A 15,860-nucleotide genomic window follows, 5' to 3' on the forward strand; every position below is an offset into this window, starting at 1 on the left:
CTCAGCTTTAAACGGCAAAATATTCAAAATGTGTATCTCATTGAAAGTCTTTTTGTTAAATAATCAATTTTAGGGGTCGCAAGGGCATCAGTGTCAAAACGCGACCAATTAACGAAAGCAGTCTTTAAAGGTGCTTGGTTTTTGGACTTTTTGCTGAAAAGTAATTTGATATGGTGTGTAGTGGGAGATGGGAAACAGGAAATAAGTTCATACTGATGAAAGTTTTTGGTAGGCTAACTGATAATGCAGCAGTTTATCAGCCTTTTGTTGACTGAGAAAACTGCTGAACTTGATAAATTAAGTTTTCTTTAAGGTATATTATGGGGCAGAAATCAGACAAGCCTAGATGACAAAACAAGTAAGCTAGAAGACTTATGGTAAAATTCTAGTTTAGTGACTTCTTGCTGTCTTGGAAAGGGGTTAGGTTAGGAAAATGAAACTTTCAGGGATGGGTCTACAGGCTAAAGTATGTCACAGGAAGGTATTTTGAAGTAGCCCACCTACCTCCACTCCCTCTCCCTCTAGAGGGTCCTGACCTTTGATGAACTTTAAAAATATTTGTGTTATAAAAGTGAAACCTTGCAAAATAGATCTTCTGCTTGAATGAAGTAATAAAAAATTGTTTTCAGCTTCACAACTTTGTTCAATCCCAATTTATAAGGTTTTAAAGATATGCAAATACATTTCCTAAATTTTGAAAAAAAAAAAACATTGATATGGCTCAGAATTTTACTCAAATAACAGGAATTGCATTTTCAGATCTAAAGGCAGAGAAAAGGCAACTAGAACTGAAAATTAAGGTAAAATGTAGTTTAGTCAAAATTTCAATAGGTATAGACCTGTCAAGTAGGTGAATTTCAGGGCCCTCTAGAGGGAGAAGGAGTAGAGGTGGGTACTTTAAAATACTTCCCAGGATATACTTTAGCCTGAAGACCCATAGGCTATCCAAAAGTTGCATTTTCCTAACCTAACTCCTTTCCCAGATAGCAAGAAGCTACTAAACTAGAATTTTACCAGACTTATTAATGGATTCTCCTTTTGATGCTCTTCCTAAATATAATTATCATTTATTTACAGTCTCCCCCTCCCAATAAGGCTGGGTATAGCCCTAGACTTTACTACCTAAATAGTGAACACATAACAAGATACACCTGTGATAAAATTGCAGTTTGGCAGCTCTTTTGATGGGAATATGCTAACAAAATAATACTATTACTGTTGGGTTCCTTATTTTATTCCTTTTCCCAATTTTGTGGTCAAATTCATGCCAATATATCTCCCTCCCCCCTACAAAGGTACCAGACATAGACCTAGGATATATAAAAAAAACAGTATTTGTTGAAACTCTTATATTATGCAGCACTTTTTATTGATTATATTTTTATGTTTGTTTCCATTAATCTCCACATTTTAGATTGCCAAAAAATCAACCATATTTTGAATAATTGTAAAAAAAGGAATCTAATTGTACTACTTTTATTTTATTAGAATGTTTCCTTCTGAAGAGCTGGCCAACTGTAATTTACTGTATTTTTATGCTCTTCCCAAATATACCCTACTAGTTACTACTGTTGAAAATTACATTTTGAGCCCTTGGTAACAGTCTAGGAGAGTAATATCAGGGTACCAAATTAAAAGAGTTGATGTATAGATAAATTTTAGCATAAAGGTTGTCATGTTAAACCTTCTCTAACCCTGCCAATCACTCTCATAATATCAGTCAACACCTGATTGTCCACAGATTTTCTGAAGGGGAGAGAGTTGTTCTACACCTTGTTGTGTTCAAGGTCTATTAAGGAATTTTAATCTGTATAATTGAAGAGATGCAAGTAAATAAATTGGGTATTAGTTCCCCATCCCTCATTCTGCCTATCTGTATACAGATGGATACCCAACAGTAAGGATTTGCCAGAATCCTCAAGAAAAAAAAAAATCTAAATGCAAAGAAGAACAGAAAATAGCCTACACCTTCAAGTATTAGATTGAGCAGGAATTCTATTCATGGCCTATGCTCAGCCAGTGTGCTACATTTCTCTAATTTCATTCATCTATTTTATAAATTTTTAGAATTTAAGGAATTTTGCATAATATTTTAGTGTCATAAGTAGAGAGTATTACGGAAATTGTCATAATTATGGCTCATAAGAGTTTCCTCTGTGTCTCTAGACCAGGCCCTTGGGGATGTATTTTTTTTAAAGTTCCATTCTATCCCTGAAACTACTGCTACTCACACCATTTGAGAAAAACCTACTTTTTCTTTGGACCCAGATAAATGGCCAAAGGATGAGTATTTGTCAATTTCTCATCCTTCATCTATAAAACATATTGCAGCCATCTTAACCTTTCTTTAATTATTGTCCTAGGAATTGGGATAATACCACATTTTTCACAGGTCTTGTTGTTTGACAACAAGTACTTAAAACTATTCATAGAAGAAGAACTATTCATAGAAACTGCAAAAAACCATCTGGGATATCTTCACTGCATCTACCATTTTTTTACCAATAATACTACCCAGCTATATGAAGCTATCTTCTTGTTCAATAATCTTGTTACCCAATATCACCTCTTTGCCTTCATTTATTTTTAGTTCAAGCAGCTTAGTCATCTTAACATTAATGTTTTTAATTAATTAATCAATATATATATATATATATATATATATATATATATATATATATATATATATATATATATATATATATATATATATATATATATATATATATATATATATATATATATATATATATATATATATATATATATATATATATATATATATATATATATATATATATATATAAGCTGTTGGGGTGGCGCTTCGTGCCACCCCAACACCTAGTTGGTGGAGGCGCTTCGCGCCCCCCAAGCCCCCCCGCGCGCGTAAGTCGTTACGCGCCATTGTAGTTGTGTCCCTATGTCCCACCTGTGAATATAGATATATATATATATATATATATATATATATATATATATATATATATATATATATATATATGTTTTTAACTATGTAAAACTTGCGAATATACAACATTCTTTGCTGTCCCATTGTCTGTGCATATAAATAGATTGTCAGGTTTACCGACTCTTGAACATGCAACATATAATGGTCCATGGGAAAACAATCCATATTCAGATCTATACCTCATGATTCTAATGATTGCCCTTGAGCTTTGTTGATGGTGATTGCTAATCGACGATTCCCTGTGTCGCCGTCGTCATTTATATATCCCTGTGTGCCCCCCGGTGTCCCGGTCGTCATTTATATTCCATGTGTTCCGGTGGTCATTTATGTCCTGGTGTCCCAGTCTGTGAATTCTCTTTGAGGGTCCCGGGCGTCATTGATATTCCTTGTGTCCCGGTGTCCCGGTCGTCATTCGTGTCCCAGTGTCCCAGTCTGTATATACATTCGTTTTTGAATTGGTCTTTTTTTTAGGTTTTAGTTTTCTGCCTTTTTTTTTAGTTTTTTTTAGTTATACCTCATGATTCTAATGATTGCCCTTGAGCTTTGTTGATGGTGATTGCTAATCGAACATTCTCTGTGTCCCCATCGTCATTTATATATCCCCCTGTGCCCCCCGGCGTCCCCGTTGTAGTTGTGTCCCTGTGTCCCGGTCGTCATTTATATTCCCTGTGTCCCGGTCGTCATTTGTATTCCGGTGTCCCAGTCTGTATATACATTCGTTTTTGAAATGGTAAATGATGAAATAAATTTTTGTATTTTTCCCCTTTTTTTCTTTTTAGTTTTTTTTTGGTTTTTACATTTTTTAGTTTTTTTAGTTTTTTTTTCTTTTTTCTTTTTAGTTTTTTTTTATTTTTATTTTTTTAGTTTTGTTTTTCTCCTTTATTTTTCTTTTTGTTTCCTTTTTTTAGTTTTTTTTTATTTTTTAGTTTTTTTAGTTTTTTAGCTTTTTTAGTTTTTTTATTAGTTTTTAGTTTGTTTTTTTCTTTTTAGTTTTTTTGTAGTTTTTACCTTTTTTCTAGTTTTTTTTTACTTATGTCCTGGTCGTCATTTATACTCCCTGTGTCCCGGTCGTCATTTGTGATGGTTTGTTGACGGTGTTTTGTTGATGGTGATTGCTAATTGAACATTCCTTGTGTCCCGGTCGCTTTCTCTTTGAGTGTCCTGGTCGTCATTTATATTCCCTATGTGCCGGTGTCCTGGTCGTCATTTGTGTCCCAATGTAATTTCGTAATTTCGTCAGTCGAAAACATGACGTCAGCCGACACAGAAACATGATGTCACCTGATCCACAGACAGACAGACAGACAACTTATGGCGCTTCGCGCCACCCCAACACCTAGTTGGTGGGGGCGCTTCGCGCCCCCCAAGCCCCCCCGCGCGCGTAAGTCGTTACGCGCCATATTAGTTACGCGCCATTGTAGTTGTGTCCCTATGTCCCACCTATGAATATAGATATATATATATATATATATATATATATATATATATATATATATATATATATATATATATATATATATATATATATATATATATATATGTTTTTAACTATGTAAAACTTGCGAATATACAACATTCTTTGCTGTCCCATTGTCTGTGCATATAAATAGATTGTCAGGTTTACCAACTCTTGAACATGCAACATATAATGGTCCATGGGAAAACAATCCATATTCAGATCTATACCTCATGATTCTAATGATTGCCCTTGAGCTTTGTTGATGGTGATTGCTAATCGACGATTCCCTGTGTCGCCGTCGTCATTTATATATCCCTGTGTGCCCCCCGGTGTCCCGGTCGTCATTTATATTCCATGTGTTCCGGTGGTCATTTATGTCCCGGTGTCCCAGTCTGTGAATTCTCTTTGAGGGTCACGGGCGTCATTGATATTCCTTGTGTCCCGGCGTCCCGGTCGTCATTCGTGTCCCAGTGTCCCAGTCTGTATATACATTCGTTTTTGAATTGGTCTTTTTTTTAGGTTTTAGTTTTCTGCCTTTTTTTTAGTTTTTTTTAGTTATACCTCATGATTCTAATGATTGCCCTTGAGCTTTGTTGATGGTGATTGCTAATCGAACATTCTCTGTGTCCCCATCTTCATTTATATATCCCCCTGTGCCCCCCGGCGTCCCCGTTGTAGTTGTGTCCCTGTGTCCCGGTCGTCATTTATATTCCCTGTGTCCCGGTCGTCATTTGTATTCCGGTGTCCCAGTCTGTATATACATTCGTTTTTGAAATGGTAAATGATGAAATAAATTTTTGTATTTTTCCCCTTCTTTTCTTTTTAGTTTTTTTTTGGTTTTTACATTTTTTAGTTTTTTTAGTTTTTTTTTCTTTTTTCTTTTTATTTTTTTTTTATTTTTATTTTTTTAGTTTTGTTTTTCTCCTTTATTTTTCTTTTTGTTTCCTGTTTTTAGTTTTTTTTATTTTTTAGTTTTTTTAGTTTTTTAGCTTTTTTAGTTTTTTTATTAGTTTTTAGTTTGTTTTTTTTCTTTTTAGTTTTTTTGTAGTTTTTACCTTTTTTTTTAGTTTTTTTTTACTTATGTCCTGGTCGTCATTTATACTCCCTGTGTCCCGGTCGTCATTTGTGATGGTTTGTTGACGGTGTTTTGTTGATGGTGATTGCTAATTGAACATTCCTTGTGTCCCGGTCGCTTTCTCTTTGAGTGTCCTGGTCGTCATTTATATTCCCTATGTGCCGGTGTCCTGGTCGTCATTTGTGTCCCAATGTAATTTCGTAATTTCGTCAGTCGAAAACATGACGTCAGCCGACACAGAAACATGACGTCACCTGATCCACAGACAGACAGACAGACAACTTATTTTTATATATATAGATAGATATATAGATATATATATATATATATATATATATATACATATATATATATATATATATATATATATATATATATATATATATATATATATATATATATATATATATATATATATATGTACACATAATTAATAATATATATTAATTAATTAATATAAATTTTTTATCTAGGGTACTCAAATTATCTAGATAATCTATGGAAACTTAGTCCATCCTATTAATAGGACTATTTAGAGCTTGGAGGGATAATGCAGAATCAGTATTGTGATTTTTGTTTTGTAGCTTCAGCAATTTTTGATTGATGATTTGTTTTCATGGAGCCCTTTCCAAGTTCTTGGTAGGCTCTCCCAATATAAAAATTACAACTTAAGTAAGGAACCTTACATGAGTTACACAGCACACTAATGTCAAAAATAGAATGTGTTTCATCTTTACCATAATTTTAAAAACATTAGATTTTTTTTGGTTTACTTTTTAACAATTTGAAACATTCACTGGACTCAGTCAGTTTTTGGTCATTTAATGGTTAGTCTTTCATCCATTTGTCTTTCCATTAAACGACTAGAAAATTGCAGAAGAATCATTAAGGCTTGATGAAGTGGTTCTCTTGCAACTCAGGCCTTATTAATCTAAACCCCCTGTAACTGAGCCTCCATTCAAGTCAAATTCATTCAGCTCAACCCCTTACAATTCATACCCATTCAACTCAGCTCACATGTACCCCAACCCCATTCAACTCAAAGCTTTGAAATTAACCTTATACATCTGAACCTTCATTAAACTCAACTCCCATGTATCTCACTACCATTAAACTCAATTCCTGGAGATCATCCCCTCTAACTCAATTTAGCTCTTCCTGATACATAACCCCCATTCAAATCTATAAGAAAGTTGACCTATTGTGTATACTTTGGTGTGCAGAGTAGCCAGTCCCAAGCTCGGATAAGGTAAGGAGGTTATGGCTGTGGGCTTGTAACCCACACCCAGGACCTTGAGAGGAAATCCTTGGGGGGGGGGGTTGACCTATTGTTTATACTTTGGTGTGCAGAGTAGCCAGTCCCAAGCTTGGATAAGGTAAGGAGGTTATGGCTGTGGGCTTGTAACCCACACCCAGGACCTTGAGAGGAAATCCTTGGGGGGGGGGGAGCCTTGCAATTGAAGCATTTACAACTGCCTCAGATACATCCTCCTTTCAGATGACAACCCCTGCTTGCCCCCAGACTTGATTTTTAACTGTAAAAGAAACAATGAAGATGGGTTTTTGGAATGTTAGAACCATGATCCAGATTTGAAAATAGAACAAGTTATTGAAGAGACAAAACAGTATGTGATGGATATAGTGATTCTCAGTGAAATAAGGTGGACTGGAAGTAGTTTAGAGAAGTTTGGTGATGGATACACTATAGCATATAGTGGAGACTCCTTAATGCACTGGGCTTGTGTGGGAGTTATGATGTCACCAAGTGCACACGATGCATTGGCGAGCTGTAACCCAGTCAATGAACACTTAATGACAGTTTGCTTTGTCTCCAACCACACAAAATTGACTATAACACATGTTATGCACTAACAAATGAAGCTGATGATGACGAAAAGGACACTTTCTACAACATGCTGCAGGGAGTTACTAAGGATGTTCCCAGCTGCAATATAATGTGTGTTGTTGATGATCTAAATGTCAAAGTTGGTGCAGGTCACCGTTACTGTGCACAAGTGCTAGGCTGTCACAGCATAGGAGAAATGAATGGTAATGGTGTACTTCTTGTGGATTATGCAGTGAGTAATGATTTAGTAATAGGTGAGACTTTGTTGAAGCACAAGACAATTCATAAATACACATGGATGTCCCCAGATGGTCCAACAAGAAATCAAATAGAGCACTTCCTGATATCAAAACATTGGAGAAGCAGCCTGCTTAATGTACATGGCTTTCCAGGAGTGCACATGAATTCAGATCACATTCTTGTGGTAGCTGAAATCCAAATTAAGCTTAAAGCTCAGAAACAGAGCGCCAAGAAAGTTTCCAAACAAGTTGAAGGATCAGGTTACACAAAGAAGTTTCTGCATATTCCTGCAAAACAGATTTGAAGCCTTAAACCTACATGATAATGTCACAGATCTGGAATGTATTGGGGCCTCAATCAAGAAAACATACCATGATGTGGCCAATACAACCATCAGACTCAAGAAAAGAACGAAAGAAGAGTGAATGTCTGATAACACCTGAGAATACATAAGGAAACAAAATGATACTAAAACAGCTATCCTTAGATCATCAAGCCCTGATAAAAAAGAATGCTTACAGCTCTGCTATAATGAGAAAGATAAAGCTGTCAAGAGAAGTGACAGAAAAAAAATGATTAAGGAGAAAGCAGCATGTGCTGAAGAAGCTGCCAAAAAGGGGACTTGAATGATATATGGTATATCATTTGTCAAATGAGATAATTGGCAAGAAAACAAACTACTTGTCCCTAATAAGGCCCATCATTTATCAACTTTCTTGGGGTCAGAGATTAGCTCACCCTTCTAATGACAACTGAGAAATAGTACCTGACACACCGTTTTTACAAATTGACATAAGTGCTGATCCTCCCAGTACCAAAGAAGTAAGAATAGCTAGGAAAAAGCTGAAAAACGGGCATGCACCAGGAGTCAATGGAATCAAAGCAGAAATGCTAAAGGTATCCCTTCGATTCTGTATTACTGTATGGACTGCCCTTCTAGTGAGTGTCTGAAATGGCAAGAAGATCCCAGTCAATTGGACAAGAGGAATTATAGTAAGACTCTTCAAGAAGGGAGATGCCCTAATATGTGACAATTGGAGAGGTATCAATATAATATTGATGCTAGTAAACTATTAGCCACAGTCATACTGCATCACCTGAGAGCAGCCCTTGACTTGCATCCCAAAGAAGAGCAGCATGGATTCTGGCCTGGTTGATCCTGCTCCAATCTAATTTCCATCCTTAGATTAATGGCAGAGGAGCCTAGAGAATGGAACACCAAGCTCTACCTACTGTTCATTGATTTTTAAAAGCGTTTGACTCTATTGACCAATATGTTTTATGGAAGATCTTAAAGTATTATGGAGTATCTTAAAAACTAGCTAAAATGATAATACCCTCTATGAACATAGCAAATGCTGTGTTCCAACCAAAAACGGAGAGATGTGGTTCTTCAGGATAATGTCTGGTGTTAAACAAGTCTAAGAGTATGGCCATATCTGACTCTCTGCTGAAACTGAGATGCAGGGATAATGATATTCAACCAGTCCAGGAATTCAAGTATCTTGGAAGTTGGATTGAACATGGTGGTGGAAGCACAAAAAAAATAAAAAGGAGAATAGGACAGGCAACTTCAGCTCTCACCAAACTGAAACCAATTTGGCATACTAGTAAATGCTCTCAACACTTAAAGCTACATCTTCTAACCAGCAATGTGATGTCCAGTCTCCTTTATGGTAACAATTGCTGGAAACTAAATATACAGTTAGAGAAGCATGTCCAAGCGTTTGAGAATATGTGACTTAGAAGACTCCTGAACATACTGTGGCAGGAGAAAGTCACGAATATAGAAGTTTGTCAATGAACTGGTTGGCCTCTTATTACCAATCTCCCAAAGTGAAGGAGAAGGACCTACCTTGGTCATGTCCTTCAAATGCCTGAGGACCGACTTTCAAGAACCGCATGAGAGGAGGCGTAGAACAACTTGACCAAAACATACCTTGAGATGACAGTACAACCAAGACCTGAGGACAGCAGAGCTGTCACTCCGACCGCAATTTGAGGACGTCACTGCTGCAGCTCTGCTCCAAGACGTCTGGCGAGGCTTTGTAGACGCCCTATGCGCCACACCTGACCCTGGAGGAACTAAGGTAAGGTAAGGTCTATATATAAAGGGCTATTTGTACATTATCGACTATATGCAAAACTTTGCTGTTATTGTTGGTTTTTATCATTTTCAATACATATTTCTCATCAACAGTTGTTCTATAATGCTAAATAATGCAAAAAAAGTAACACTTTCTTCATAGCCTAGGGTTTATCCAACCATTATGGGATTGGGAACACAAATTTGTGGTAGTAACTTTTATGTTTGGAAAAGGCACTGGATTGTAGATTGAATGGTATATCTATCTATCAGCTGGCAAATTAATCAGAATTCTGACAAGTCTACCGCCAAATGTCTAATCTAATTAGTGCTCTAATCAACTTTTATTCAGCACTGGTTTAAACTTATTCAAAGGCTGGCCAATTTTCTCCAAACAAGTGCTTAAGTGATGTGTTTCATTGAAAGCTAGTTGTATAATGTTGAATGTGGTCTTGTTGCCGCTTGTAACCACATATTTCTTTGTTCTCGTTGTGGCATATCTTTTAGCCGCATATTTCTTTGTTCTTCACTTCCATTTTTAATCTATTCGATGTAGATCCTTTTTGCAGGCCAAAAAATCCCAGGATACCAATTTTCAAAATATTGTTGACAAGTTATGGTTCTCACTTTTGATTCTCGCTGTCACTTTACTGCATATTTCTTCTAACTGGTTGTTTCTTTGTTCTTCACTTTTAATTTTAACTCGTAATTGTCGTTGTCTCAAGCAATCTAACCATATATTTCTTTGTCATTCTTTTGTCCTCTAGGTGTTATGAAACTGCTGAACACCTTTTGAAAAAAAAACAACTTATTACACTTTGAATTTTATACTTGATTGTATTCCTTATGTATTTTTGCTTGGATCATAGACACTAAATAGATATAGCCACTACTGAGGCAAATATGATGTGTATATGCTCTTGAAATGTGCTCATAAACATGACGCCACTCATGGGTTTTTGTTTCCAAAATTGGGTTCAGGGTTTTTTTTAATAACAAAATAAATAACAAAAGGTCCAGAGCCTGGCTGAGAAGGCAAAATTGTAATGCATGGGATGGAAAAAAACTTCTTTAAATAAATACAACATCCATACTTCATTACATGGTAATCGTACAAGTGTAATCAAACATATTCTCCTGTCATTACCCGGTCAACTACACCACCCGTTTACACATCCAGCGAAATAAATAAAAAAAATAATAATAATAAATAAAAGATACCAAGAACCCTGGAGAATGCCCAGGTCCAGTATCATCAAAAACCAGATAAAATGGGAACAAACTTAACATCCCAAAGGCGATCCGCACTAACCAACGACAATTCAGATATCACAAACAAAATTCAATATATCAACATAAATCTAAGTTTTTGGTTGGTTGTTTGAATGGATTTTGAACTATCCAATTTAGACGTATAAATATTCCAATATTTGGTTACCGAGTTCCAAAGCGAAAATTTCAATATTCCATTTATTATTCTTGGCTGATACAATTTATTAAATTTATAGTTAGATGTCCATGCTCAATTCTTATAAATGGGAAAAGGTTCGAGGAACGAAAAAATGAGGGAAGCAAACCACGATCAGACTTCGGTTTGAAGAGGATAGACTCAACAGTCACAAAAAAGGAAGTCACTTAAAGAAAGGATATTAAGAAAGCAATATAGAGAATCTGTTGACAACTTCGCTGGATACAATTTAAGGGAAAGCAAGTAACTCTTAAGGACTCGCAAAGCTTTGTTTTGTTGTCTCTGAAGTGGCGCAACATGAGAACTAACTGTGTTAAGGTATTCAAGTGATGAAAACATTGAATGAGAATGAATAAGTGCATAATAAAGTGATCTCATTGCTTCAAAGGGAAGGGATGACCTGAATCTTCGCATTATCTCTATATTTCTTCCCAATTTCATCCGTAGATTAGATATATGAGGCTTCATGATAGATTGGAGTCAAGGAAGACTCCGATGTATCGCATAGTTGCTGCCCGTGAAATCTTTATTATAAAATCACTTGATTCAATTAGTTGAAGCTCAGGAACTGCAGCGTTACATCATGAAAAAACCACGAATTTTTTAATTAGCGTTAAGAGCTAGGTAATTTGACTCAAGCCACAATAGAAGATGGTTGAAAACTTCTTCAAATGCAAGTTTCAAACAGCTCATATCTTTCCCTGCGACATTACACGCAGTGTCACCCACAAATTACACATTTAAACCAAATATTCTCATTGAATTATTCAGGTCGTTTACATAAATTAAGAAAAGTAGGGGACCAAGTGTTGACCCTTGCGGGAGACCAGCGGTATTAGATTGACGAGTCATTTCAGATGAAACATCACCTCCATCAACATACTGAGAACGGTCCTTAATATAAGATGCTATTAGGGATTTTGCTGGTCTCTTATACTGTAATGATCCAAGTAATGCATTAAAATATTATGAGATATTGAATCAAAGGCTTTTTTAATGTCAATAAAAATGGAAGCTGGAATTTCTCACGGTCAAGAATATCATGGACATATTGTGTTAGTAATAGGACCGCATCATCGGTAGATTGACATTTCCGAAATCCCAACTGTAGCTGATTTATCATTTCAAAATGATCTAAAAATCGCACTATTCTATTATACAGACAACGTTCAATTATTTTAGAAAAGCCGACAGGAGCGATATTGGCCGATAATTTGACGAATTTGTTTTCTCCCCTTCTTTGTAAAGAGCCAATATTCTTGAATCTTTTAATGACGAAGGAAACGTCCCGTTTTTAAATGCCAGGTTTATTATATGACATAAAATGCGTGAGATTTGGGGGAATGTTTCTTTTAACAAAAATGTCGATGATCCATCAATACCCTCAGAATGACCATTTTTCAAAAGAGTAACTACATTCTTTAATTCTTGTTCAGAAACTGGTGTTAAAATATTGACTTATCATGTGATAGCGGAAGAAATTTTCTAAAATCATTTTTATTTTGACTACTTGATCTTGATGAGGCAGCGGACTCTGCAGTTTTTTCACCTATTTTAGTAAAATGCCGAGGCTCTTAACGAATTTTCTCGAACTCGTGACCTATATAGATCTTTTTTTAGGCAGAAAAATTCCAGGATGTCAATTTTCTAAAGAAACTCTGGAGTCGTTCCAAGAAAAACTACATATACTGTCTCTTTTAAGTTTTATTGTCGCTCTCTACTTACATTTGAAAAATACTGGTTATTATATAATGTCTTTTTGCATTCTTTAGTAAAGAGGAAGGCTTGTTAGTGGTTTTTGCCTACATAACTGCCTTTTTGGTCTCTAATTTTTTACTGACTGAAGATTTATGTTATCGGTTTTTGTCCTTCATGTTTTTTTCCTCTTTTGTGTCGAGCCAGTGTGTAATGCCATGGGTAAGGGTGAAAATGGCGTTTTCGAGAATATTCTATTGCTGTGTTATGGCTTATCCATTTTGAATGGTGCATCCTGTATATTTCTCTGACGTCATTTTTGATAGGCTGTTTAATAGAATCCAGTTTTATAGTATTTGTGTGCCTGAAAACGTTCGTTAATCTACCTCTTTCTCCACCAAACCTTTACGGGAGAAAAGGGAAAAATAGTGCATATTTTGTTATACCACCATTATTTTGCAGCTATGAAGTTCATAGTTTGGCTTACTTTTATTTTATCTTTGCAGGAAAGTCAGCTATTCCCATTCTGATGGCTTCTATATATTCATCTGACAGTAGTGATACTCAGGAACCAAAGACACCAAACCGTAGTCTTGATTTGTCATATCTTCGACTAGATAACCTTGCTATGGGGAGAACAATGGAGCAAATAGCCTTAGTTCCTAATGAATCTACGGAGTCATCTGAATGTCAAACTCAGCAAGTATCAGAGAAAACAGGATTATATGAAACAATCTTACTGCTCCACAATGATTTAGTTACAATGCCAGTGGAAGTCTTGTACTTCCATAATTTGAGACTTCTTGATCTAAGCTCCAATAGCTTAACTTTCTTACCGGATGTGATCATCGAGTTGAAGCATCTTACCTCTTTGATAATCAAGAATAATTGTTTGGATGAGAATGGTCTACCAAAAAACTTTGGTCGGCTTAGGCTCAGAGAACTCAACTTGAGCGGAAATCATTTCACCAGATTTCCAGAGCAAGTCTATGATATGACTACTTTGAAGTATTTGTATATTGGAGGAGGCAGTATAACTGGATTTTCTGGAAGAATTGCAAAACTACAAAGGTTTTTATATATTATTTATTTATAACTAGTATATTTTTCAGCAATAGAATCTACAAAAAGAAATTATGTACCTTAGCCAATATGAGAAAAGAAGAAAGACTTTCATTAGAATACATTGCATAATACAGTTGATTTGTCATGCTCACTAGTCAGTAAAAAATCATTTACCCTTCATCTTTGGACAATTTGTGTCCCAGATATTTAAATTAAATTAAGCTCCACTTAAATTTATTACTGACAACTACCAGAATTTAGTCAAGGTTGAAGTAGCCTAGTTTCATTTTTAGCATTGCATACTGTATGTACTAGTTCCTGGCAACGAAAAACATTGTTTTAATGTTAAATAGAAAGTTTGACTTACAGTCTATTGATATTCAAAAACAGAATACTATTATAAAATGTACTCATTGAAAACTTAAAGAATTAAGATTTCTACAAAAAAAGGAAAAAATGCCATCCTATTTTCATATGTCCTAAAGTAGATATTTTTGGTAGACAGGCAAACACTAAAAGCTCAAAAAAAAAAGGAAAATTGACGGTTATGTGTAGGCAACCAATGATTAAAAAAAACGCAAACAAGATAGGTATTGCTTCAGCTGGTAGCCCACAAGTAACAGGTACATTACCTTGGGTTGTAATAGCCCAGGCTTTTTAATCCATATACTGTCAATCTAAGTTGCAAAGTACAAATTTACAGGAAAAAAACTGAAAAGTTTGGTTGTTTGTTTGATAATAATGGCCTTTAAAATAAAATTTCTTTTTAAGCTTTCGGGATATAATAACAATGATTTTGGTATCGAAAGTTTTATTCTCCAACCAGTCGATTAATATGATAGCTTCACTTACCTGGGTAGCATCATTAGTGAAGATGGTGGATACAGTAAAGATGTTAAAAGTAAAAAAGCCAAGGCGGGGGGTGTTTTTTTCACAATTAAGAAAGTTTGGAAGAATAGGAAGGAATTTGTATGAACCAAGATTAGAATATTAGAAGCTACAGCGGTGACATTGGTCAACTATAGCTGTGATAGGTGGGTGCTTCGAAGGACAGAGGAGGATTGTTAAAGGTTTTCCAGGGGGATTTTCTATGGGTAGTTTTGGGAGTCCTTCTGACTAACTATATTTCAAATACTATTCTGTATGATCTTTCTTTCCATCCCACTTTCTAGGGCTATAATGAGAGAAAGTTTGACATTGCTAGGACATATTTTGTAGATGAAGGATGAGAGATTGTCAAAGATCGTCCTTTTTGGCCATCCATCTAGAGCCAAGCGAAAAGCAGATCTTCCTAAATTGCATAGGAAGATGTCGTAAGGAAAGATATAAAAGACATTGGAATGGGGGAAGAGGGTAGCCTTGGACAGATAAGGATGGAGAAGGAGCGTACGCAGCTATTTTGGCCTCGGGCGGCTTAGTGCTGCAGTGAGTTGTTAGTAGTAGTTGCAGTAATTCTGTAAGCAAGGAAAAGGGCATGACATGCTTACTTAGTTCTTAAAAAAAAAGCAAAAAAACTTTTAGACAACTAGCAATACAGCTGTGGCAGGGACATCTTCCCACTGCGATTTGAGTGACGAATACGCTCATTGGGGATCACGGTCAATGTATGTGACTAAGGTTATATTTTGGCCTCCCTCTCTGTTAACGCCTAAATGGCTGTCAATGCTCTTGTTCAAGATAAGTCTATTTTTTGACAGCTTGGACACCTGGAAGATAGAATTGACCAACTGATCCTATAGACCTAAACTTATATTTAAAAGTCTAAAAAAAAACAAAGCAAAAATAAAACACTCGCAATTAAAACTTCTTGTGGTGGCTACCGTAATTCAAATGACTTTCCTTATTTTTATTAATTTGTTGTTATTATTTTTCTGTGAAACTGAGATTCATAGCCCATTCCTTTTGGTTGAGCTTGCTTGATCAATTGGTCAACATATTTCATAATAACCAATTTAGCC

General features: G+C 35.6%; 1 protein-coding gene across 1 annotated transcript in view; it reads left to right on the top strand.

Annotated features, from left to right (window-relative positions):
• Window positions 1–15,860, top strand: part of LOC136029192 (leucine-rich repeat-containing protein 58-like) — a 29,362-nt gene continuing 13,502 nt past the window's right edge. The window contains exons 1-2 of the mRNA XM_065707330.1: window positions 1–130; window positions 13,344–13,908. Coding sequence (XP_065563402.1) covers window positions 13,367–13,908 — 542 coding nt within the window. The 5' untranslated portion in view covers window positions 1–130; window positions 13,344–13,366. The remainder of the gene's footprint in view (window positions 131–13,343; window positions 13,909–15,860) is intronic.

Source organism: Artemia franciscana, chromosome 7 (genome assembly GCF_032884065.1).
Source record: "Artemia franciscana chromosome 7, ASM3288406v1, whole genome shotgun sequence".
NCBI classification, from domain to species: Eukaryota; Metazoa; Arthropoda; class Branchiopoda; order Anostraca; family Artemiidae; genus Artemia; species Artemia franciscana.